Genomic DNA, 22,562 nt, shown 5'->3' on the forward strand with positions numbered 1-22,562 from the left:
CACTTTGTTTCTTGAGGAGTCATGAGGTAAAATGTAAATTTATTTTAAATTTAAATAATTATAATTTGTGAAAATGAATCCATCCTTTAGTATTTCTTTTTTAGCCGAAGATTTGTCTAATTGTGGAAACAAGGCAGTGTTCCTTGGCCGCTAACAAATGACTGCTACAAAGGAAAAAGTACAAAAATAATCTGCAATTACTAGTTACCTGACCAAATCATGTTTATAAGCTCTTTTAAAACAGTCTAAGAACTGAGAACCACTCATAACATGGAGCAGCATTTTCAAATTTGTGTTTTTAGAAGCTAAAAAAAAAATGTAAATCATGGGTGAATTAGTTTAGAAAAGATTCAACTAAGCAAAATTGAACAAGCCTCTTTATTAGGACTTCTCAAAGACTTTGTTGTGCAAAAGGATATGAGCTGGGTGCAGTGGTACTTACCTGTAATCCCAGCTACTTGGGAGGCTAAGGTGGCAGGATTTCTTGAGCCCGGGAGTTCGAGATTATCCTGAGCAACACAGCAAGACCCCATCTCAAAAAAAAAAAAAAAAAAAAAAGGATATGAAAAATCTCCAACAGGAGGGTATAGCGATCAGCATTTCCCAATTTCCCATGCTTGTGTGCTCACAGAACATTTCCACCTGTCCTCTAGGACAGAGACCTCTGCAGAACACAGTTGAAAAATGCTGGTACATTTCTCAATGGATAAAGCCGCAGAAGTCAGATTCAGTGTTCTTAACCTTCTCTAACAACAGGAGTTACCTGGAGAACCCTCACTTTCCCAGAAGCCTGGCCTAGGCAGTATGCTCTGTGCAAGGAGACAGTCATCATTGTAGCAGCAGCATTAACAGCAGTCAGGGTGTGGGTTTGAGTACCCAGTGCTAGACCCCTAGCTGGGTGTGCCACCCCAGGTGACTCTCATGACCTTAGAGAGCAAGGAATAGTGTGGAAAGGAATCAGGAATAAAATTGTATGGAGTGAAGGATGGCTCATCACTGGAGCGAGCCGAAAGAGTTCAAGTCATTGTCCCTTAGGAAAGACCTGTGGGATGGCAGAGGATCTCAGAAGCCAGGCTTTTGGAGAAGCCAGGGGCTGCCCTGAGGTACCAGGAGCATGAGGTTGTCAAGTAAGAAAAGAACCTGGGCATTTAGCTCCTGGCTCTGGCACATTTTGCTTGGGAGCATTCCCTGCAACAGTAGGATGGCCAAGTATAGCTCCTGGACTTGCTCACTTTCCCTTATTTTGGGGCCCCAAGACTAATGAGAATCTTTCCCTTAGTTTCCATGAAGATGATGGGTTTAGGCTGGGTACGGTGGCTCATGCCCATAATCCAAACACTTTGGGAGGCTGAGGCAGGAGAATCACTTGAGGCTAGGAGTTCAAGACCAGACTGGGCAATATAGCAAGACCCCATCTTAAAAAAGAAAAATTAAAATTTTGAAAAACAGAGCTTGGTTTGTATGTTTGCTGAGGATGACTCTGGGCAGTGATAAAGACAGTCAGCCATTGGCAAAGCCAGGCTTATCCCTCAGTGGGCTCTTGTTCAACTACTCCTTCAGAACAGAAGGTAGTTACAGTGTATGCCTAAGGTGGCTGGAGCCGAGCCCCTCCCTCCCCTCCTCCTCAGTGGCATCCTTAGGAACTTGTACATGGAAATAGAAGACGTGTTTTCATTTGTTGCTGCCAGTTCAGTAACCTCCTTGTCTTTGCTTTCTGCTGCATGGAGTAGAACCCAGCTGTTTGGGCCCTACCCCAGGTAAGACTGCAGTGTGGTAAGTCTGCTGTCTCCAGATCCATCACAGCCTCCATGGGCTCTTGGACTTCACTCTTGTGCCCAGGGGAAGGCTCATGAATTGTGTTTGCTTTCTCCACCCCTCCACCAATAGCCTGTTGGAGAAGGTTGAACAAGAAACATGGCGTGAGACCGGCATTTCCTTTGTGACCTCAGTCACCCGCCTCATGGAACGTCTTCTTGACTACAGGTATCTTCTCAGCCACCCGCTCACCTCTTCTTTTGTCAGGATACTCTCTCTAGCAAGGGAATCCCCCGACCTGAAAACTGAGACCATGTGCCCTTCATGGGGAGCACTGTTGTGATATTGGGTGCCATCACCAGTCAGTAGGAATCTGCTGATGACCAAGAAGAGACAGAGACAGAGACTTTTCCCAGGGGTAGGCTAGGGCCTCCTGGGATTCCCCGCTAAAATGTGGGCACATGTACCCAGGAGGGATCTTGGGGATATGTAGTCATCTGGCCTTCCATCCAGAAGGGTTAAGGCTCAGAGGAATGGGCACAGCAAGAGAGAAGAGTAAAGCTATCTCCAGAGCAGGGCAGGGAACAGCTATAGGTCCTTAGTGCAGACTTTCCTCCGAACCATATGGCAGATGAGCAGAGAAGTATCACCTAGAGGACATGAAGTTGGCTTTTCCAGGGACTAGGGACCCCACTTTTCAATGCCTATATTCTTTGTCTAAAGTCTATTTATTTCTGTCCCCTGGTCATGGCCAGAATAGATTAGAGGAAACAGCCTGTGAGCTCAGAGATCTTCATATTATGTTCAGTCTGGGAGTTCATGTGAAATAAGAATTTTTTTTTTTTGAAGACAGTCTTGCTTTGTCACCCGGACTGGAGGGCAATCATGGCTCACTGCAGCCTCGAAGTCCTAGGCTCAAGCTGTCCTCCCACCTCAGTCTCCGGAGTAGCTGAGGCTACAAGCCCATGCCACCATGCCCGGCTAATTTTTTGTTTTTTGGTTTTTTTTGTTTTTGTAGCGACAAGGTCCCACTGTGTTGCCCAGGCTGGTCTCAAATTCCTGGGCTCAAGTGATCCTCCCACCTCGACCTCCCAAAGTGCTGAGATTACAGGCCTGAGCTGCTGCGCCCAGCCAGAATTAGAATTTCTTAATGGAAGTCTGCCTTCTCAGTTGTATCATGGCTTTTGAATTAGTCCAAACATGACAATGAAACCACAACTGCAGCCTTAATCATTCTCTCAGCAGGGTTCAGGTGATGGCTAAAGGTACCTTTTGGGAGCCTGGAGGAAGGTGAGGAGAAATGATAAATGAAACCCAGCTCCAAGCAATAGTTGCCTTCTCTGTGCTATAAGCTGTGCAAATGCCAAATGAGGAGAGCATTTTGAGCTCATGGATCAGGAAATAGGAGAGTTAAGCCTGGCTCCAGTTGCTGCTGAAGTAGAAGGTGCTGCTGTGCAAAAGACTCAGGTGTCCAATGCACTGGCCTGGATATGGAAATGGAATTCCTGAGAAATATGCTCTCGTCTTAAGCATCCCCCCGTTCTGTAGCACAGCTATGCTTGTGTGAACTTCAGGCCGTTTTTCCTGGGCCTTTCAAGTTCAAAGCTGGCCTTGGGGCCCCTTTTACAGCAAGAGACTTCTTTGTTCACACCAGGTCCGTAGCTTCTCCTGCAGCTACAATTAGAAAGGGAAGAGAGGTGAACAAAGCGCTGCACCTCCCCCTTACCAAAACATTTTCTAAAGTTTGGTTTTATTCACCGTGTCCTAACGAAGGAGCAGAAAATAATTTCTTAGGCTTCAAGGCCTTGTTCTAGCTGCCTGTTTGATTTCTTTAGCTACCTTCTACAAGCTGCTCAAACTCATGCCCAAAACCAACTTCATTCTCTATTTCTTGTCTCGGTGGTGGTATCTACAAAAAGTCCAAAATCCTTAATATGGCATCACTGGCCTTTGCTCACTTCTCCAGACCAATCTTCTGCTAGTCCCCAGTACTCATGCCCTACACCCCAGCCTCCCAGTGTTGCTCCTTGCTAACGTGAAAGGAAACAGCATAATGTTGATGATGGCCCCTGTCTATTGAAAATCCACCACTTGAGTGCTCTACATACATTTTCTCTAATCCTATAAGCATCCTCATTCTTTTTATCCATGAGGAGAAACTAAGAGGTACCACTGCTAGGATCTGAATCCAGATCTAGCTGACTCAAGAACCATGCCCTGTCTCTTTCTCCATGTTGTCACCACTTAACCACTTGTATTTTCCCTTCAGGTTTCTCTATATGCTGTGTTCTCTCCCAAGAGTGGTCTTCCAACTCACCCCTATTAAGAAAGCTTTCCCAAGCCAGGAGCTTACCTGTCTGTGCACACATTGAATTATGATCATTTATCATCTTTCTGTCTTACCTTACAAAAGAGGACCAGCTCCTTGAGGATAGGAACCTTGTCCTTATCTCCCTGTTCCCCTGTATGGGGGCTGGCTCCTGGCAGGTACAGAGTAAATAATGAGTGATAAACTTGTTGGAAAGACCATGCAGAAACCAAGCAACTCTTTTCCTCTACCTCAATGCAGTTAGTTCAAGAACTTACTAAGAAAAGAGTTATTGGCCAGGCACAATGGCACATGCCTGTAATCCCAACACTGTGGGAGACCAAGGCAGGCAAATTGCTTGAGCTCAGGAGTTCGAGACCAACCTGGGCAATATGGTGAAACCCCATCTCTATGAAAAATTGGAAAAGTAGCCAGGTGTGGTGGCATGCACCTGTGGTCCCAGCTATTTTGGAGACTGAGGTGGGCAAATCACTTTATCTGGGGAGGTCGAGGATGCAGTGAGCCAAGATTGCGCCACTGAACTCCAGCCTGGGTGACAAAATGAGATCCTGTCTCAAAAAAAAAAAAAAGTAAAAGAAAATAGTTGTTGATATGACTCAAGGAAAGGACATCAAACAAAAAGGGAAAAAATAATTGTTCAGAGTTTTAAAATATATACATTGATTAAACATAATCAACAGATTGTACTCTAGAATTACCTGAACTTGTTATGTAAGATTCAATGTTAGACTAGCAAAACTTTAGATACTCAAAGGAGTACCTCGTCAGCTTTTATATCAATGTCTTTAACTTTTGTGTGAATTTCAGACACTCTGTGTCAAGCATGAAGATTCTCACTGGTAGTAACTATATTTCCCAGGATAGGAAGCAGGGCCCTAGAAGGGTTTTCTTTGTGCCTGGAACAGACAGGGACAGAGCTAGAGTTGCCAAGCCCTTGTGGCTCAAAGTGGAACCTGTACCTGGAACGGGCAACTGAAGGTTATGAAGCCTGCCTTTCCCAGGCCCCTCGGGTTGCAATGAGGGCTGCCTGGTCACTGATGTAGTCCCCAGCCAGCCCACTACCCAGGTGAGCCAGATGCTTCAGAAGCCTCTTTCAGGAGTCTTCCCTGCTCACCCTTCAGAGAAAGAGCAAGAGGGAAAGCAACAGCTGCACCTAAGTCAGACTTTAAAAGGCATCCACCATGAAGTAGCCACACAGAAGTGATGCAAAGCTACACAAAAAAGAGTCTGCTGTCAGCAGTGCAGAGGAGAAGCAGTCATAGAGCACAGAAGTGTATAGGATGCCCCTGGTATCACAGTGTTGAGGCCAGTTCCTTTCTGTTTAAGGGACTTAGCTATGAAGTTCTAGTTATGGCCAAACAGAAGTTAATGCTTGGTAAGTGTTTCAGATGCTTTATAGAAAATACAAATCACTAAATGGAAATGGAATTCCTGGGAAATGTGCTCCTGTCTTAAGCATCCCCCCATTCTGTAGCACAGCTACATGCCTGCCTATAGCTACACTAAATGCTGAAGTGCCCTTCATGGGGCCAACTTACTCGGGAGACAGATGCCTTCTACCATTGTGTGGGTTGCTTGGAACAACTTGGCCATCTGACCTCAGGCTCACTTCTCTTGAAAAGTCAAGCAGTTTCCTGGCCCTGCTAGCACTAAAGGGACAGGTTCTGCAGAAGGATGTTCAGGACCCTCATGTCTGGCTACATAGGAACCAAATGTCTTATGTGGTGATAGGTCAACCCCCCGCTCAAGAAAGGAGGGCCTTGGTTCCAAACATCACAAACCTGTCAACTCTGACCGGAGACTTCCACAGGAAGGACATTTGGCTTTGCAAAATATCATGAGAGGAGTATGGATTTTCAACATCTTTTTCTTTCAGAGGAGTCATCCCGGGGTTCTTCCTCTGCATGATGGGAAGGTGGGGAGAACTGGGTTTGTCAAATGGCCATCCAGAGGCTCAGTGACTTGGCCTAGGGCCCCTGATTCCCAGCTGTACTGCTCTTCACTGGGCCCTGTGCCTGTCAGTGGAGCAAAGCCAAAGACACTCTCCAACCTGACCCTAGAAATCTGTATAAACCCCTTTCTGCAGCTTTTCCCCAGAGCTGCTAATATACAGCTGCACAAGAAACTAGATCTTCTCTAGAGCAGTGTGGGCTGCTCTGGAAGGAGACACATCAGGCAGATGGCTCTCTGGCTGGCTGTGTGCATAGGAGACTTCTTGCTGGATTCACCAGTCTGGTTCTCATTCTCCTTCATCTCCTTATGCCAGGCTTCTGCTCCTTTCCAGAGGAGCTTGGCTTTGACCAACCCTCTCCCTATCTTGGAAAGGATCCATTCTCAGTGTTCCTATTTTCCTGTCTCTCACAGGCCATCCCTGATACCTCCTATACCCAGACCCTGCTAGGTATGAATGCAGCTCAGTCCTGGCTGATGCCTTAAGCACGAGACCTGCTGCTTCTGGTGATAGATGGCTCCAAAGACTAGTACACAGGAAGGAAACCGTAGGGAGAAATGTCAACTATGTGGTGAACATGTACAGAGCCCTGAAGCTAGGGCCATGAAGTGGAGGATCTTGGCTTCTATTCAGCACTCCTACAAAATGAAACCTGTCCTTTAAGGAGAATTCTGTGCCTCCCTTTATGGGAAGTTGAGGATTTGGCTTTTCACCTAATTAATATGCCCTTTTGTGCCAAGGACCTTTGTAGGTGCCACTTAATACCCTGATGTAGCTCTGGGCTCTGTCTGTGCTCTGCCACCAGAATAAGGGGCTCAGTTGAAGAGATATTTGAGCCCCGAGAGTGGGTCCAAAGCTGAAGGAGCTCACAGTAGACTCCTCATCTATGGAAACAGTTCCTGTTGGAGGCCATCTCAATCTGGGATTTGGTCATACTAATGCCCCAGTAATAGTACAGTTCTATGTGTTGTCTCAAGGCCCCACTTCATATCTGGTGCTCATCTGTGCTGTCTCTTCCAGGGACTGCATGAAAGGAGAGGAAACAGAGAATAAGAAGATTGGCTGTACTGTTAACCTGATGGTGAGAGGACATGGGCCCTGACCTCTCTGCCTACTGAAATGGTTTCTGTCCTGCGCTGTGATTGGCTTGGCCCTTCTACAATACATGGCTATAGGCCTGAGGGTTTTAATCAGGACATCAGCCCAGTTACTGGTATCTTAGAGGCCTGCACTTCCCCAGACACATTCCTACTTGGGGAAGGAATGAAACGAGCTTCTCTTTGTACCGAACTCTAGCCTGGCCTCTTGGCAGGGACCCACTAACTCTGACATGCCCCAATTCACAGTCAACCCTGACTCCTGATCTGCCCTGATGCTTTTCCTCTTTCACACTACCCAGGGCTCCCATAGACCTGCCAGTGGTTCCACCCACAGCAGGTGTTCCTTCTGGCTGGTGCTTTCTCCTTCTGGTGCTGTCTGCCTCCAGGAGCCTGCCCTCCCTCTCCTGCCCAGCACACCCACGGCTTTGGCCAGCTGCCCAGAGCTTGGCTATGGCCTCCACAGGTAGTTAACAGGTGTTTCCTTCTCTTTATTATAGAATTTTTACAAATCTGAGATTAACAAGGAAGAAATGTATATCCGCTACATCCATAAGCTTTGTGACATGCACTTGCAGGCCGAAAACTACACAGGTAAGTGGGGAAAAGAGAGAGCCATGCCTGACCATGAGGACAAACTGAAGGGATTTGTACAATAGGCAGAGAAAGGCTTCAGGGTGGTGCCTGCCAGATCTCAGCAGAATGTTGGGGCTTGTGCTATCCCCTCACCTCACTCATTTCCCTCAACTCCTTTGTGGCACATGGTAGAGAGAAAGCAGGCAGAACTTCCACTTGTGCCTTTGTGCCATGTCCTCCACTACTTGAGGCTGTTTCACTCTCCTTCCCTCCTGTCCACCCCTCTGAAGTCTCAACGGTGACCTCCAAATTCTGGTGCACCAGGTTCAGAGCATCCTGAGCTAACTGTCACTCCTTATGAACAGAGAGCCTTTTTTAGGACTTTCAAAGCTGGAGCTAAGGTTATAACAAAGGAATATCCCCCTAACCCTGGAACTTCCAGAACTCACTAGCAGACCTTCCTTGCAGGCTAGGTTCTTCAGACCCTGCAACTGCATAGCAGGCTCACATTGCGCTCCCAGTGCAGAGTATGAAGAGTGTTCATCTGACTTCTTGACAGGCCAGACAGGGCCTGTCATTGTATCTACAATATAATCCAACATCAAGGCCTTTTCTAACTAGAACAAATTTTAAAGCATTTCAGAGTGGCTGTCACAACTGTTTACTGAGAACCACGCTGAATCAGGGGGTTGTGCGCATGTGTGTGTGTCCTGTCTGATTGACATGCCATCGTTCCCCCCAAAGAACTATTTTCTCCACTGTGGTGACCAGCCATTATGTCTTAGCTCTTAGGTGATAGGACTTGAATTTGTGTGATAGACCAGGAAATTTAAGCTATCCTTCTCTGCAAACACTATTGCAATTAGATAGATTTGTAGAAACAGAGAATCCTCCTTCTTTATCTCTAGCTGTTAGAGAGTGTTTGGCATAGATGATATATTATCTGATAGCACAGCTTGGCAATAATTAAATCTAAAATGACTGGGCTTTGAATCTTAAATTCAGCTGACTAATAAAATGACTGGGCTGAGTCTACCATTCTCTGCATCCACTTGCACCCATGATCCAGCAACCCTCTGAGAGGGCAGTGAAGAGAAAGACTTTAATAAATGTTGTGTATCAGCAGAAGCATTTGCTAAACTTCTGGGGAACTGGGCCATGACTGGGAGGCTGGGTCAGGGACTTTAACAGAGAAAGAGTGCTAAGCCTTGTCTCTGATGGCTCAGGGAATGACATCTGAAAATAATATAGGCAAGGAAGAAAAAGACGTTCCATGATTTCCTAAGCTCCAGAGGGAGGCCGTGAGTTCCACAAGGCTTGTTGCTAGAGAAAAAAGGCTTCCTGATCCCATGAGGAGGCGTGTACATTCCTTGGCAGGAAGTTCCAGTGGCAAGGGCACAGGCAAAGAGGCAAGGATGAGGAGGAGCCTAAAGAGTGGACACAGGCAAGTGGGCCTAGCTAAAGCTGGAAGTGGGTCAATAAATGGTTAGAAATGAGATTCTTCATAGTCATGGAGAGTAGATTTGAGTAGAACCTTGAAAACCAGGCAGAAGCACAGAAGCTAGAACTAATTAACTTGCCAGTAGGAGATGCCCACTAAAAATGAACAAATGGAACAGAAGAGAGAAAACTGTGTAATGAGGCCCCTGAGCCATGGCTGTGATTCAGTGTGACTCATCCCTCGGAATGTAGGGAGCCGTGGTATTTCACTGCTGCTGTTTTACATAACCCTCTCTAATTGTTCCACACATAGAGTAGGATGTTGCCAGGCCTTCACTCTGGGTCTAGTATCAATTTAGGTTCCTTTGGTAATGGAGCCCTAAGAGCCAGTTCTGAGAAGGTTGGAAAGGAAGCTGTAGTCAGTTGAGCAGAAAGGAACCCAAGAGCTCTCTCTGATGTGTCAACGTCTCCCACAGCAAAGCCACCTGTACACAGACTTTTGGGTAGCTGAGTCATTCTTTATTAATCTGGAGGCCGGAACAGGTGACCAGGCCATGGAAGGAAGGTGTCTACCAGGATATTTGGCTCCTTCATGCTATGGACCAGGGTTATTGGCTTGCTGAGCAGGCCCACTGTTCTGTCTTTGGTATCCAGTGTCCCTGACCTGGGCTGCACATGACTTGCGCTGGCATTCTGCCCAGCATAGTCCTCTGACACTAGGCTGCTCCTGGGCCCCTGAGCAAGGGAAGCCCCTGGACCTCCGTGCTGTCTGTCCCCACAGAGGCCGCATTTACCCTGCTCCTTTACTGTGAGCTGCTGCAGTGGGAGGACCGGCCACTGCGGGAATTCCTCCACTACCCATCGCAGACAGAGTGGCAGCGGAAGGAGGGACTGTGCCGGAAGATCATTCACTACTTCAACAAAGGCAAGGTACGTGTCATTAGGCAAGCCCTTTAGCCTTCCAGCTTCTGCTGTGATGCATGGCATCTTGACACCATAGGGTTAACAGCAGCTACAGGGGGTGGTGTGTGGGGTGGTGAGTGGGTGGGTGCCTATCTATGTGCCTGAGATATGGAGACCACATGATTTTCTCTGAGGGAGAAAAAGACAACAGCTTAATTCTGTGACTTGAAAGCCATATCCAGATTGTAGGTGTTAGAGACTACCCCACATACCAGCTTTGCCTATCTATAAATACGAATGCTTCTACAGCAGGGGCTTCTGGAACCCTGTTTGTTTTTATTGGATTTACTTAAAGAACTGATATGGCTTTCTAATCTGCTGCCATATAAAATATGAGTGGTAGAAATGAATGGATTTTAATCACAGCCAAAGGAGACCTAAACTGCTTCTTACTGGTATGTGTTCTTTTCTTAGATTTCCCTTCCCTACAGCACAGCCAGGGCTCCTCTCGTATCGGGGTTACTTTCCATCAAACTAGTTTCTATGGGATTGGCAGCATTGTCAGCACTGGTTTAGGCTTCCTTGGGGCTCCAGCCATTCCGCTCCCATCTCTGGGAGAGCTCTATGTGGGGCCCTCTGACTACCTACTGTTGAATGTGGCCCATGTGCTGGAAAAACTTGTTGAAGCCATTTTCTCATTACTAAGCTTTGAGCACGTTTTCAAGCTGAAATAGGGTCATTCAGGGAACTGTAGTAACTGAGCCCCTGACTCAAATAGAAATTGGTTTTTGAGATGAGTTTTTTCATCAAAAAGAAAGATGTAAACATTAATGGCTTTTGCCTATAAATCAGAAAACATTCTTCAGTTTTACATAACATGGGGGACTTCTGTGTTTGTCAAAAATATTCACTCAGAAAACATTTCCCCATGCAGAGAATGCACTGGTAAGCAGGAACCTTTCCAAAAGCACAGAAACTCTTATGTAACCTAGCCCAGAAAGGATGCCCATGCTCAGCTCTCAGCCAGCCTGTGCGACTGATCCACAAAGCTGACCCAAAACCTCTGGTCCTTGCTGATCCAGGACCTGACACAGAGCCCCTCACTTGCAGTTTTAGGCTGGTTTTCTGGCTCCTGGCTAACCTGGAGCTGCCCCTCACCTACATGCCCAGCAAGCCCTCCTAGCTCACAGGGAATGACATAAGCATGGTGTGAGCATGCATGTGTGCTTCTAGTGCGTTCATTCTCATTTCTTTCCATGGGCACAAAGTACAGAGTAGAGAGTTATTCTAATCTGACTGAGTCTGCCTGTGGGATGCATGAGCATTGATGGTCCCCTCTTCATCCCACATTATGGTAATGCATAGAAAAGCAGGATTAAACTTTAACATGGACTAGGGAGTAAAACACAAAGTGTGCCTGAGTACTATAGATGGACAAGAAGGAGAGAAGGACTAGGAGACTCCATAGGCCACCTTCTCAGGAATCTCCTCACTTCTGCAATCCTGCCTTTGCCCTGAATTGCTGGAGGAGCAGAGTCTATGCTGAGTAGAGACCACTCAGTGAGCCCTCTCATGAGTTTATCATCAAAGGAGCAGTCATCAGGCCCACTGTCTTAGGCTCACACAGGAGGCCTACCTTGTCTGTTCCTGTGCCTCAGCTCCTGATGAAACCATCAGGTGAGATTAACCAGTTCTTCTTGAAAATATTCATGGTTTTCAAGAAGAAAACCATGGTTCTAGAAAAGCAAAACGTAGATGCTATGGGAAAAAGATGTTCTTATGGCAGGGATGCTTGGCACCAAGAGAAAAGCCACCTTGGCAACAAGAGAAGGGCAAAGAAAGAAAGGAGGAACAGGTAGTGAGTTTCTACCTCTCAACACTGCCAGCACACCCTGCCTCACAAGGCAAGCCCCTCCTGGCTTTTCTTCCACACATTACCCCCAAGACCTGCCCCATAGGGACTGCTCATTTAGGTGATGATGGCCCCATGTAGGGCTAAAGATGCCCTGCCTGCTGACAGTAGCTTCCAGTGAAACAAATGTCCTCCACTGGGATCAAGGCTCATCTGTCTTGCTGGCATCTCTTCCCTAGTTTGTAACCCTGCTGCTCCAAGGCACTCGCTCCAAGGCCTCTACTCCAGTTATCTTTAGAATGAACGAGGACAAAGAGTAGTAGAAGAGAAGTGACTGGATTTCAGAGACTGGTAAGACATTTTAGAGTAGCTTTGCTTTCTGCCTGAAGGAGGGAAACCAAGGGGAAAGATGTAGATGGGGATGCATTGCACCTGTAGTACATTCGCTACCTCTATGCAGAGGCAGCTCTTAAAGCCCCCAGACCCACCATTGTTCCAGTACACCCCTCAAAGCTGGCACATGCTCTCTGGTGTCTGCCTTAGACAACACAATCTCCCTTGGTCCCATGTTTATGTCCTGGGTACCCAAGAGGATTAGCCGTGGCTAATAACATGGCCATAGTCTAGTTCTGGGCCATTCTGTCCTGTAGTGAGGTAGTTGACTTATAAACCTGCTACAAGTTGGACTGGGCTCTGGTCCACAGAGAGTCAGCTTTCCCAGGCCAGACAAGGAGAGAAGGAAACTCCAAAGAGACAGGATGTGGCAGGGTGAGAGTTGAGAGAAGAAAGGGGTGATGTGAAGGTCAGAACTGGTCCTTATCTCTAGGTGGAGGAAGCAGGCAGGAGGAGAAGCTAGACAGAGGCTAGCAGAGCATCAGGGCTACACCAACCACTTCTGTGGGAGTGGGCTTGAGCTCTCCTGCTTGAGGGTTTACCATGGTCCACACTCTTTTGAAGGAATGACTGTTACTTCTAATATGTAATGTGCAAACAGACTGGTGGCCCATGCTTTTCCCTTCCTTTGCCATTTGATTAGAATGAGCCCTAAGTCAGTACAACTTTTTGTGCTGTCCCTGCAAGGGAGCAACAAGGATATATAAAAGCACATATTAGGCCAGGCAAGGTGGCTCACAATTGTAATCCCAACACTTTGGGAGGCCAAGGTGGGCGAATCACTTGAGGTCAGGAGTTCAAGACCAGCCTGGCCAACATGGTAAAAGCTTGTCTCTACTACAAATACAAAAATTAGCCGGGTGTGGTGGCGCACGCCTGTAGTCCCAGCTATTCGAGTGGCTGAGTCACGAGAATCACTTAAACATGGAAGGTGGAGGTTGCAGTGAGCTGAGATTGCACCACTGCACTCCAGCCTGAGTGACAGAGCAAGACTCTGTCTCAAAACAAAACAAAACAAAAGCACAAATCTGCAGGAGCTGGTAGAGGTGACTGGATTTTAGACACTGGTAGGGAGTTTTAGAGTCAGCTTTGCCTCCTGCCTGAAGGAGGGAAACCAAGGCGAAAGATGTGGATGGGAATGCATTGCACCTGTAGTATATTTACTAACTCTGTGCAGAGGCAGCTCTCAAAGCCCCCAAGCCCACCAGTGTTCCAGCATACCCCTCAAGGTTTGCAGGGTGTCTTAAAATTCTTGGTCCTGGTTCATTCTAAAGATAATTATGGTGGGGAGGGATGCCTTGGAGCATCAGGGTTACAAGCTAGGGCAGAGATGCCAGCAAGATAGATGAGCATTGATCCCAGTGGAGGAGAAGACCTGTTTTTATTGGAAGCTACTGTTAGCAGACAGGGCATCTTTAGCCCCACATATAGCCATTGTCATCTAAATGAGCAGTCTCCCACGGAGTGGCTCTTGAAAGGCTGGCCAGAAGTCTCTACACAACTCAGCTATAAACTTAGCTAGCCCCCATGAAGCTGCCAGCCAGATAGACCCTGTTCTGGGTCCATTGCTGAAACCTGCCCAAGGAGCACTTGCAGAGGACTGATATACGCCCTCTTGAAAGCTGTGATAATGGGGGTACAAGAGGCTTTCTAGCTCACTGAGGCACAGGCATTATATTAAAGCAAGGAGTCAGGGTCTATTTAAAATTCCGTTTGGCTGGGCATGGTAGCTCATGCCTGTAATGTCAACACTTTGAGAGGCCAAGGTGGTAGGATGGCTTGAGACTACAAGTTTGAGACCAGCCAAGGTAACATAGCGAGACCCCATCTCTATAAAATATTTTAAAAACTAGCCAGGCATGGTGGCACACACCTAGCCCCACCTGTAGTCCTAGCTACTCAGGAGGTTGAGGCAAGAGAATCTCTTGAGCCCAAGCATTAAAGGTTGCATGCCAGTGCATTCTAGGCTGGGTGACAGAGCAAGACCTTGTTTCTAAAAAAAAAAAAAAAAAAAAAAACCGCACACAACAACAGCAACAACAAACACCTCTTTGGTTTGTTTTAATCTTTTTAATCGGTCCTGCAGTTTCAATCCATGTGGTGTTAATTTCTTTGAAGGATAGAAAAATATATTCTTTTGAGAAACACAATTGCAAATGAAACAATGTTTTCCTTCTCCCTGATGCTATTTCAAAGAGTATTCTTACAAATATAGTCCTTATGTTTAATGATTTATGCTGAAATATTTACTGGTGAAATTATATCTGAGATTTGCTTCAAATGCTATGGGAAGGAATAAGTGAATGGGGTATGAATAATACAAGATTGGCTGTGAGTTGGTCATTGTTGAAGCTGGATGATGGATAGGGGTTTATTCTTCTAGTCTCTCTATTTTTCTATATGCTTCAATTTCCTATAATAAAAAATTTTTATTAGTATTGAGAAGTTGAGGAGTCTGGGTAAAATATCAAGTAAACTAATGACCCTCAATCTAACCAAAAGAGGTATATATATATTTATTATTATTATTATTATTATTATTATTATTATTACACTTTTAAGTTCTAGGGTACATGTGCACAACGTGCAGGTGTGTTACATATGTATACATGTGCCATGTTGGTGTGCTGCACCCATTAACTCATCATTTACATGAGGTATTTCTCCTAATGCTATCCCTCCCCCCTCCCCCCACCCCACAACAGGCCCCAGTGCGTGATGTTCACCACCGTGTGTCCAAGTGTTCTCATTGTTCAATTCCCACCTATGAGTGAGAACATGCGGTGTTTGGTTTTCTGTCCTTGTGATAGTTTGCTCAGAATGATGGTTTCCAGCTTCATGTCCCTACAAAGGACATGAACTCATCCTTTTTATGGCTGCATAGTATTCCATGGTGTATATGTGCCACATTTTCTTAATCCAGTCTATCATTGATGGACATTTGGGTTGATTCCAAGTCTTTGCTATTGTGAATAGTGCCGCCATAAACATACGTGTGCATGTGTCTCTACTCTGTAGCAGCATGATTTATAATCCTTTGGGTATATACTCAGGAATGGGATGGCTGGGTCAAATGGTATTTCTAGTTCTAGATCCCTGAGGAATTGCCACACTGTCTTCCACAATGGTTGAACTAGTTTACAGTCCCACCAACAGTATAAAAGTGTTCCTATTTCTCCACATCCTCTCCAGCACCTGTTATGTCCTGACTTTTTAATGATCGCCATTCTAACTGGTGTGAGATGGTATCTCATTGTGGTTTTGATTTGCATTTCTCTGATGGCCAGTGATGATGAGCATTTTTTCATATGTCTGTTGGCTGCATAAATGTCTTCTTTTGAGAAGTGTCTGTTCATATACTTTGCCCACTTTTTGATGGGGTTCTTTGATTTTTTCTTATAAATTTGTTTAAGTTCTTTGTAGATTCTGGATACTAGCCCTTTGTCAAATGGGTAGATTGTAACAATTTTCTCCCATTCTGTAGGTTGCCTGTTCACTCTGATGATAGTTTCTTTTGCTGTGCAGAAGCTCTTTAGTTAATTAGATCCTATTTGTTAATTTTGGTTTTTGTTGCCATTGCTTTTGGTGTTCTAGTCATGAAGTCCTTGCCCATGCCTATGTCCTGAGTGGTACTGCCTAAGTTTTCTTCTAGGGTTTTTATGGTTTTAGGTCTAACATTTAAGTCTTTAATCCATCTTGAATTAATTTTTGTATAAGGTGTAAGGAAGGGATCCCGTTTCAGCTTTCCACATATGGCTAGCCAGTTTTCCCAGCACCATTTATTAAATAGGAAATCCTTTCCCCATTTCTTGTTTTTGTCAGGTTTGTCAAAGATCAGATGGTTGTAGATGAGTGGCATTATTTCTGAGGGCTCTGTTCTGTTCCATTGGTCCATATCTGTTTTGGTACAGTACCATGCTGTTTTGGTTACTGTAGCCTTGTAGTATAGTTTGAAGTCAGGTAGTGTGATGCCTCCAGCTTTGTTCCTTTTGTTTAGGATTTTCTTGACAAGGTGGGCTCTTTTTTGGTTACATATGATCTTTAAAGCAGTTTTTTTCCAATTCTGTGAAGAAAGTTATTGGTAGCTTGATGGGGATGGCATTGAATCTATAAATTACCTTGGGCAATATGGCCATTTTCACGATATTGATTCTTCCTATCCATGAGCATGGAATGTTCTTCCATTTGTTTATGTCCTCTTTTATTTCATTGAGCAGTGATTTGTAGTTCTCCTTGAAGAGGTCCTTCACATCCCTTGTAAGCTGGATTCCTGGGTATTTTATTCTCTTTGAAACAATTGTGAATGAGAGTTCACTCATGATTTGGCTGTTTGTCTGTTATTGGTGTATAAGAATGCTTGTGATTTTTGCACATTGATTTTGTATCCTGAGACTGCTGAAGTTGCTTATCAGCTTAAGGAGATTTTGGACTGAGACAATGGGGTTTTCTAAATATACAATCATGTCATCTGCAAACAGGGACAATTTGACTTCCAAAAGAGGTATACATTTTTTAAAGGAGGAAATGGATAATATCACCTCTTAATGAAGGCCACTGCAGCCTTCCCTCAGGCTGTTGCATGGGCATGTTACTATAACAGGAGCCATACCACAGAAAGCCTGGAATCTAACTAGGCAAGGATCATCTGAAGCCTAATTTAAGGTCAAATAGTTCCATAAAGGAAATTGTCCGACCTACTGCCAAGTCCTTGAGTAGGCATTTTCTTCTTGATTTCCATACTTGTTTTGGAGCTTAAACAATCTTAATCTAAAAATCAGTGTTTCATTAACTTATCAAATAAATCTTTACTGAGTACCTGATACATCCCTGGCATTGTTCTAGTCTCTGAGAATAAAACAAACAGGGTCCCTGCCCTCTTTGTGTTTATCATCTGATTGAGACTAATACAACAAAAAAGTAAATAATTTTTTAAAATTAAGATAACTTCATAGTAACAGAACAGAAATGGACAAGGAAGTGCCTCTTCTTGACAAAGTAGTCAGGGAAGGCCTCTTGAAGGTGGAGACATTTGAGCAGAGACCTAAAAGCTATGCTTGAGCTAGAAAGCCACACGGCTGTTCATGACCCCCAAATTGGTTTTGAGGCATATGTTCTTTGTGACACAAGTTGGAGCTGGCGGGAGACCTTTTGTGTGTCTTCTGATGTATTTAATGTGGGCTTCGGCCATTCTGAGGATGAGATGCTGAAGCCCTGTTTCTATTTCTGACACAGAGCTGGGAGTTTGGGATCCCACTGTGCAGGGAGCTGGCGTGTCAGTACGAGAGCCTCTATGATTACCAGAGCCTCAGCTGGATTCGGGTGAGCTGTGCCCCTCCCCCCACCCCAGCCCTGACTGGCATCAGTTTCTAAATGAGCATTCTCTATGGGCTAGCCCTTGGTTTAGTGCTGTGGACAATACAAGAGAAACAAAAGCCAAGACTCCTGCCCTCAGGACACTTGCAGTCTGACTAGGAAACCAAAAAGAACACCTGAAAAATAATTGTATGATCTGGACCCCAAGAGCCATGGTGCTCAGAGAAGGGAGAAGTAGCATAGGCAGGATAGGATGGTGGTTTCAAGAAAGAGAAGGAGGTGGCAGCTCAGCTTCACAGAGAAGCTTTTCCTGGAATGGTTTTGTTTATGGATGCTTCATCCAAAATCTTTATAAGAGCTTTCCCCACTTTGCTTATGGTCAATTTTAAACATGTTGTACTTGCTGCCTTCTTTGATGCAGAATATTAAAAAATTAAATTAAATGCCCGATGGGCTTTGAAGGTCTGCACCAAATTTTTTCTGGTTGCTGGTGCTGGGTTCTCAATCATAATGGCTACTGATTTCATCAGCGAAAAAGAGGCTAGCAGTCTCAACTCACCCTTTCTGCACCCTCATCCTTGTGGCTAACTCTCCTGTTCTCTGATCCAGATTGGTGTTTGGGCATGTTCCTCTAGCAGTGGCTTCTTAACCCGTTCTGGCAGGCTGGCTTGATTTAATGCATTAGAGCTATCTTCCCAATCGAAGTTTCAGTGAGTTTTGTGTGAGTGTGAAGCCAGGTCAGCCACAACTAAAAAAGTTACAGACCTTGGAATGCTAGACATCATGGATATTAGTTAGCTTTTCAAATTTAAAATATCTTAACTTGGAATGAGTACCAGTGCTGTTAGCATCTGAGCCTTCATCACTACAGTTGTTAGCATCTTTAGTCAGATAATAGATGAACAAGAGTTGGACTGATAGAAAATGGTGGTGAGAATTGCTGATAGCCAGCTACAAGCAACCTAGTCAGGGGTCAACTGGTATAGTGAGTATTGGTCAAAACCAGAAATCCCTGGGCAGAAAAAGTCCATGTTAAAAGTGTGCCTCCCAAGTACAGGAATCTATAGGGCTGAGTCCACTCCCTAGGAAGGACATTCACAGCAGCTACACAGGGCTGCAGTGGGCAGGCCTGTCCCCATCCCACCATCAGACAGTGGTGATGGAGGGCCTTCTCTTCCATAATGCAACTCCCCAGAGAGAGGCTGGTCATGTCTAGAGGCTCACTTACTTCTTATCTAGATTGAGTTGCCATGATCCCTTTCTGGAAGACAGTGTCCAGTTGGGCCTAGGAGAACTTGCTTTGGATACCAACAGCAGTCAAGCCAACCCGAAGACCTTTCTCATTCACAGAAAATGGAGGCCAGCTACTATGACAACATTATGGAGCAGCAACGCCTGGAGCCTGAGTTCTTTCGGGTCGGCTTCTATGGCAGGAAGTTTCCTTTCTTTCTTCGGGTGAGTCCATTCAGATGGTCACAAGAACTTATATAATTATACACATAATTCACTTAAAACCTGTATTCTTGTCTTCCCCTTTTTGCCTTTTCTGCTGAATACTTTTTTACAGAGGATAGACCAGTTAACAACAGGCATTTGGTTTTATTTGACTGGACTGGCTGCCAACTTCAGACTCTGTTTTAGTCTACTCTGTTGTTCTGTAGCTACCAGGAATGTGTGAGGGTGGCTTTCTTACCAAATCAATGGAGTTTCTTCAGGAAGTGACCAGGGTCTAAGTATGTCCCATAGGTACCTTCCAACTTCTGCCTCCAGTGCCTGGAACCTCCATTGTGAGTCTTCTCAGCCATACAGGGCGCCAATAAAGCCCTGACCTTAACAGTAGACTGACCTCTTAGAGTTTGTCATCTGAAATGATGGTTTTTCCTCCTGGCTGCACTGTAGCCAGCATGTGGTTCCTGGGATCCTGAGGGAGCTGCCAAGCACTGTGTTTGGCTGTAGAAAGCCTCTTATAGGCAGCCAGTTCTCTGACCCAGGATGACAACAGCCTTTTCTCCCTACCATTCCCTGGCAGGTTGAACCGGAATATAAAAAGAGTGGAAAGGATGACTGAGTATAGATCTACTGACACCAGTTGTGATTTTCTTATTTATTCAGCACAACTCAGAGGCTCCAGGAGTAGTCAGTCAACATACACTGCAGGCTGAGTCCCATAGAGATGTGTTCTCAGATGATCTAAATGAAGCTGCCCTGATGTGTGGGCCCTGGAGCAGTTGAGACCTAATCTCTGATCACCCCCAGTTCCGATATCTTTAAAGTTCACTGTCCACAAGTCTCAGAAAGTAGCTGGGAAAATTCCCTTTGATATGTTTGGGATCCTGTATTCTTGGAGAAATTGGGTTAGCCAATGAGCAATAACAAACTTGTTATCACATCAAAGGTCAACCGGGCTTAATAGCTCCTTAAAAAAAGCTAGTCTGCTAGCGGCAGAGTCCAGGCTAACCACATTGCAGAAGTAAGGCAGGTCAACTTGCACTTTTCTTAGGCAGTAGTCATTCTAGGCTAGAAGGAAAAATGATCTGTGTGGGCACTGGTAATATGACAGGAACAGCAAGCTCACTGCCTAATTTACCTAGTTGTGATCCCCGGGAAGGCTGTAACTGTTCCACAGGAGTGTGTTTCTAGTAGCAGAATGGGAATGAGTAGAGAGAATTTCTTTTTTTTTTTTTTTTTTTTTTTTTTTTGAGACAGAGTTTCGCTCTTGTTGCCCGGGTTGGAGTACAATGGCACGATCTCAGCTCACCACAACCTCCGCCTCCCAGGTTCAAGCGATTCTCCTGCTTCAGCCTTCCCAAGTAGCAGGGATTACAGGCATGCACCACCACGCCCAGCTAATTTTGTATTTTAATAGAGACGGGGTTTCTCCATGTTGGTCAGGCTGGTCTTGAACTCCCAACCTCAAGTGATCCGCCTGCCTCGGCCTCCCAAAGTGCTGGGATTATAAGTGTGAGCCACCGCACCTGGCCGGAAATGAGAAGAGAGACTTTCTTAAGAGGACTAGGCTTCCTTCATCTCTAGTGACCATCCAGCCCAGGCATTTCAGAAGTGGCATATTTACTAGCCCCATCAACATAGATCATATAAGAACAATGGAAGTGGTGGAGGTCAGCAAAAGAAGTAGAAGCAGCTGTACAAGAATTAGAAACCAAAAGTGTTTCCAGAAAGTCCTTTGACAAACTAATGATTCTGGTCTTGTAACTTGCCTTTTTCTCATTTTATCTTTGCAAATTATGCTTTCTTGTCATTTTCTTCTTCTTGTGTAGATCCACAATTTGTACATCAAAATTGAGATTTCACTGTAAAACATCATTATTTTGGATATTACAGAATCAGGCCCTGGTGTCCCCTGTTTCTATTCTGCCAAGCAGGAATGCTCCATCATGGTCCAACCTGTTTCCCATCCTTTCATGCGCATGTCACAGGGCACATTAGTGTCTCAGGGTGCTTGGAGCTTTCTGACAGGTAGGACCTGGCATAAAACCTGCATCTAAGCCATCCAAACCATGCTCACAAGTAACAGTACAAATGTTCAAATGTGGTTTCAAAGACCCTGGTAATGGAGGAAGAATAACAAGGGGTGTTAGGAAATATCACCCATCAATACATTCCCATCTCCACACAAGATGCAATCTCAAGGGGAGGTATAATGCATGTATAATTCATGCATACAAATTTCCTCAGCCAACCCACATGCTACCTTCCCTTATTTCAGCTGCTCAGTTCATCTGTGGCAAACATAATAAGTCCCAGTGGAGGTAGCTCTTTGCCTTGCAGATGGTGAGAACCAGGTACAAAGGAGTGGCGGCCAGATCTGTCCTTTGTGGGAATGCTGGGGCTCTTGCCCAGGCGAACATGAAACCAACAGTCAGCCTCAAGGTCAACACTGTGCATTGTTCCTGCTGGGCCTTCCCCAGAAGGCTAGGCTACTCTCCTACCATCCCTGAATGCACAGGCCATCTATTACTTTAGCTCTGTCAGCTTGGTTTCTCTGGACCATCTGCCTGCTTCCCCTCACAAATGTGATTATTTACTAATCTGCAAAGAGTCAGGAAAACATCCAACCCTCCCTTCTTGAGGGAATTTTTATTTCTCATCATTTGACCCATGAACAGACATTGTTGAGGGTTGTACATATGAATGATATGAAAAGGCCAGTTCTTCACAAGTACTTTCTTTGTCAGTTTTGTTTATCAAGCCAAAGATGTAGAAATGCCTCTGTCCTTTGACTACTGGTCTATTCCACTGGAGAGGCCAGCCTGTTCCTCCTGACCTTAACTTCCCTTCTAGTGTGCCCTTCCATTCTGATTCATCCAGACACATGGCCCAGGCCAGACGCAGTGGCTCATGCCTATAATCCTAGCACTTTGGAAGGCTGAGGCAGGTGGATCACCTGAGGTCAGGAGCTCAAGACCAGCCTGGCGAACATGGCGAAACTCCATCTCTACTAAAAATACAATTAGCCAGGCATGGTACAAGATGCCTGTAATCCCAGTTACTTCAGAGGCTGAGGTGGGAGAATGACTTGAGCCCGGGAGGTGGAGATTGCAGTGAGCCCAGATTGCAACACTGCACTCCAACCTGGGCAAGAGAGTGAGACTCTATCTCAAAAAAACAAAAGACAATACAGATACATGGCCCAGCCTTAGCCAAGTTCTCCCATAGTGAGAGAGGAAGTAAAAGGGAGACAGAAATCCTATTTCAAGAAGGTCAGGGTGTTCCAAGGCCTGCCCTGTGATTAACCCTCTCCTGGGAAGCATATGGCTGGCCCTGTGATGGCTCTCTCTCTCTTTCTTCCTTTGAAGACATGCCAAGAGGGGCTGGCAGTGCCTGATACCATTTTGTTGAAATGGGTCTGGTTAGGCAGTTGGTTGGGCAGACTGTGTCACCGGTGGGTTTCAGGGGAACTTGCTCCAGCCACCCACTCATGACCGGCTATGA

The 22,562-nt window shown here is 45.5% G+C and overlaps 1 protein-coding gene across 2 annotated transcripts in view; it reads left to right on the plus strand.

The window, feature by feature from the left end:
- DOCK3 (dedicator of cytokinesis 3) overlaps positions 1-22,562 on the plus strand; it is a 698,449-nt gene that overhangs the window by 640,214 nt on the left and 35,673 nt on the right. The window contains exons 34-40 of one of the 2 annotated variants that reach the window (XM_077992951.1): positions 1,629-1,757; positions 1,888-1,983; positions 7,056-7,116; positions 7,633-7,726; positions 9,930-10,078; positions 17,529-17,615; positions 18,960-19,064. In XM_077992951.1, coding sequence (XP_077849077.1) covers positions 1,629-1,757; positions 1,888-1,983; positions 7,056-7,116; positions 7,633-7,726; positions 9,930-10,078; positions 17,529-17,615; positions 18,960-19,064 — 721 coding nt within the window. The remainder of the gene's footprint in view (positions 1-1,628; positions 1,758-1,887; positions 1,984-7,055; positions 7,117-7,632; positions 7,727-9,929; positions 10,079-17,528; positions 17,616-18,959; positions 19,065-22,562) is intronic. The other variant, XM_015130827.3, reaches the window with a different exon arrangement.

The sequence above is a fragment of the Macaca mulatta genome, chromosome 2 (genome assembly GCF_049350105.2).
Source record: "Macaca mulatta isolate MMU2019108-1 chromosome 2, T2T-MMU8v2.0, whole genome shotgun sequence".
Taxonomy (NCBI): Eukaryota; Metazoa; Chordata; class Mammalia; order Primates; family Cercopithecidae; genus Macaca; species Macaca mulatta.